At 47.6% G+C, this 3432-nt stretch overlaps 1 protein-coding gene across 1 annotated transcript in view; it reads right to left on the bottom strand.

Annotated features, from left to right (window-relative positions):
- Positions 1–2535, bottom strand: part of EYA2 (EYA transcriptional coactivator and phosphatase 2) — a 178067-nt gene extending 175532 nt beyond the window's left edge. Inside the window, exon 1 of the mRNA XM_010835055.1 lies at positions 2424–2535. Coding sequence (XP_010833357.1) covers positions 2424–2532 — 109 coding nt within the window. The 5' untranslated portion in view covers positions 2533–2535. The remainder of the gene's footprint in view (positions 1–2423) is intronic.
- Between the last annotated feature and the right edge of the window lie 897 nt (positions 2536–3432).

Genomic DNA, 3432 nt, shown 5'->3' with positions numbered 1-3432 from the left:
CATAGACTGCAGCCTACCAGGCTCCTCCGTCCATGGGATTTTCCAGGCAAGAGTACTGGAGTGGGGTGCCATTGCCTTCTCCGCCCATTCTGTTTACGTAGGTTCAAATTTGGCAATCACTAAACTGTCATCTCAATCAAGCCACTTAACCTGTGGAGAAGGACATGGAAACCCACTCCAGTGTTCTTGCCTGGAGAATCCCAGGGACGGAGGCCTGGTGGGCTGCCGTCTATGGGGTCGCACAAAGTCGGACACGACTGAAGCGACTTAGCAGCAGCAACCTGTGTCTCACCTGTAAAACAAGTGTCCACTTCTTAGAGTTACAGACACTAAAGTGTTAATACACATTAATGCCTGACACGTAGCAGGTGCCAAGGGTTTGCTCTGACAGTGATGGAGGAGAAGGAGGATTCATTTAGATTTCTATTGTTTTGAACAGGGCCTGAGATGGAATAGATGCTCACAAAAACAAAGGGCAAGAGGGGGTGGCAGTCACATTCGCCACAGCTGCCCCTCAGTCCCCAGTGGTGGCAGCCAGGTTCCCTGGTGGGGACAGAGGCCCAGCACTTCTAGAGCATTCGGCATCTCCAGAGAAACTAGAAATCTAGATTTTTATGCACACTCTCTCAATTTTTACAAGTTACCTTTATTTAAAACACAGTATAAATCAGACAAAGACGTACCTGAGGGCCAGGCTTGGCTGTGAGCTGCCAAGTTTGCAAGCATGGGTTTGAGTCCATTGTGACTATCTGTTCTTTTCTCTTTGGCCATGTTGTGTGGTATGTGGGACGTGATAGTTCCCTGACCAGGGATCAAACCCGAGTCCTCTGCATTGGAAGTGCAGAGTCTTAACCCACTGGACTTCCGGGGAAGTCCCCGTTGTGGCTATTTAATTCAATGGATGTAAGTTTATTTATCACACTTCCAATCGGGTGGCTCAGACGGTAAAGAATCTGCTTGTAATACATGAGACTGAGGTTTGACCTCTGGGTTGGCGAGATCCCCTGGAGAAGGGAATGGCTACCCACTCCAGTATCCATGCCTGGAGAATCCCATGGACTGAGGAGCCCAGCGGGCTAAAGTCTATGGGCTAGCAAAGAGTCAGACACGACTGAAGGACTAACCTTTTACACAACATCACCTCATTTGATCCCTGCAGTAAGCACCCTACGAAGTGGTCATGTTTCCCAGCTCTCCATTTGACAGGTAAGACAGCTGAGGCCCAGGAAGGTTGAGCCATTTGCCCAAGGTCACTTGGCTGGGAGTCAGTCTGGGATCCTCCCCTCTCAGCAGTCTATGTCCTTTTCTGTTGCTACTGGCTCTGAAATGAAGAGTCTTTAGTTGACTGGTGCCTTCAGGCTGAAGGAAAAGGAAGACGGTCTTTGAACAGGGTTCCGGAAATTATCTCAAACTCTCAAAGAGCTCAGGGTGGCTTATCCAGATGCTCCACAGGCCTGGGAGGAACGAGGCTGTGTTGGTCTACTATGTAGCTTTGGCACAGGAGCCCAGACTCTCTTGATGGTACTTTCAGCAAGGCTGTTTCAGCTTCACAACCAGCATGTAAGACATTACTGACTGCTGTCTTGGTGACAGCAGTAATCACTCCCCAAAGCCTGGAGTTGCTTAAAAGCAAATTCCTTCTGATGTTATATTCAACTAGAACCCTGTCTCTTTGGTTTTCCATGACAATTACATAGCACTGTGTCCCCACGAACTGGCCTCAAACACAAACAATGAAGGAGAGACAGCCAGGGGTCTTGGAAAACCAGCAGCAAATCTCAAAGCTGCTCAAACAAAGGGTTAAGCTCAATGGTTAAACATAATAGCTTAATGCCTTTTGCTAAGTAACTCTGAGCTTTACCAGGAAGGCTGACAGATCCCAAACAGTGCAAACAATAGCTGGAATTGTTCTAGTGAAAACTCGTCCGACTGCATCATTTGCCAATAATTTTTTAAACAGCTTAACTCTCCTCTGCTTCCTTGACTCCAACCCGACCTGAAAGCAAAAGCCAGATGACTTGTTGTCCCAACGTCAACCCCCCGGTAAACAGGATGCCTGCTTGGATGGGGCGGTGGTAGGAGAGGTCCAGCCCCAGAGCCTGCAGGACACACCCGGGGCCGGGCCTGGAACCTGAAACTGACTAGTGCCTGTGGAGGTGTCAGCATTTCTTGGAACTGGAGACCAAGACAGGAAGTTCAGAACACGAACCAGCATACTTTTACCTTTAATGACTAGACAAAATTGTTAGCAAAGTACAAAGTTTTGGTCCAGAGTCAATAATCTAATTGGATGGGAAGAGAAGTTGTTGTAATGACGGTACTTGGGAGAGGATGCGTGTCTAAGGCTGTCAGTCTCTTACCGTGTTCCGTGGGCTGAACGGAACCACCACCAGGCCCGCTAAAGCACACAGCAGGAGGCCTACCTTCTCTGTCACTCAGAGTCCAGACATCGGCGTCAGCACGGCTAGGCTTCAGTTTACCCGGACGATCACTGTTTACAGTAAGGCTGGCTGAGACCAGTAGTTCTAGCATTTCCTTGTACCTGCAAGAAAACAAAGGGAAATATAATTTATTCATTAATTATGCATGCCTACTAATGATTCCCATTTCTTTCCCTAAGAGTATAAATATTAAAGCTGATTACCTAAACTCAGCCATCTTATAAATTCTACATCATAAAAATTCACTGAACTTTTCATCAGAGGGAAATGAGGAATTGAAATGAAGTACTTGCTCCCCTCCAGAGAATACACCCACTTGATTAAAACTTTCCCCTCCTTCCTCCTGTATTTTGCCATTAGAAAAATTATATTTGGGCCTTTTAAATGTCATCTAACTAAGCTGGAGTGAGCCAGGGAGACTTTCCAGTAGAGGCAGAGAGAAACAGGTGGCGAGGTAGGATTGAATTTGGATTCCTACAAGCCAGAGGCATGGAGAGAAAGTGGCGTTGACTGCAATTAAGAGAGACTGAATGTGGTGTTACATGTCATTTATGCAAACGGAGGAAGGCTCAAAAGATGTCATGGATATGTAAACGTCCCTCTGGCAGCAGAGCACTCGGCCCAGCACTGTAGTCCCCATCAAGAAAGAATACACTAGCTCCTGAATTACCCAGGATTTTGATAAATGCTACAGAGGGAGGGTTGGAGAGGGCAGCAAAGAAAAGGGACAAATCTCTCGGGGTCATTCTCATTTTTTAATGAAAAATTTTATAACTCTTGCACCGCTGCTGCTGCTGCTAAGTTGCTTCAGTCGTGTCCGACTCTGTGCGACCCCATAGACGGCAGCCCACCAGGCTCCCCAGTCCCTGGGATTCTCCAGGCAAGAACACTGGAGTGGGTTGCCATTTCCTTCTCCGATGCAGGAAAGTGAAAACTGAAAGTGAAGTCGCTCAGTCATGTCCGACTCTTCTCGACCCCATGGGCTGCAGCC

This window comes from Bison bison, unplaced genomic scaffold, assembly GCF_000754665.1.
Source record: "Bison bison bison isolate TAMUID 2011002044 unplaced genomic scaffold, Bison_UMD1.0 scf7180017864038, whole genome shotgun sequence".
Taxonomy (NCBI): Eukaryota; Metazoa; Chordata; class Mammalia; order Artiodactyla; family Bovidae; genus Bison; species Bison bison.
This window is presented reverse-complemented; position numbering and strand designations above follow the sequence as displayed.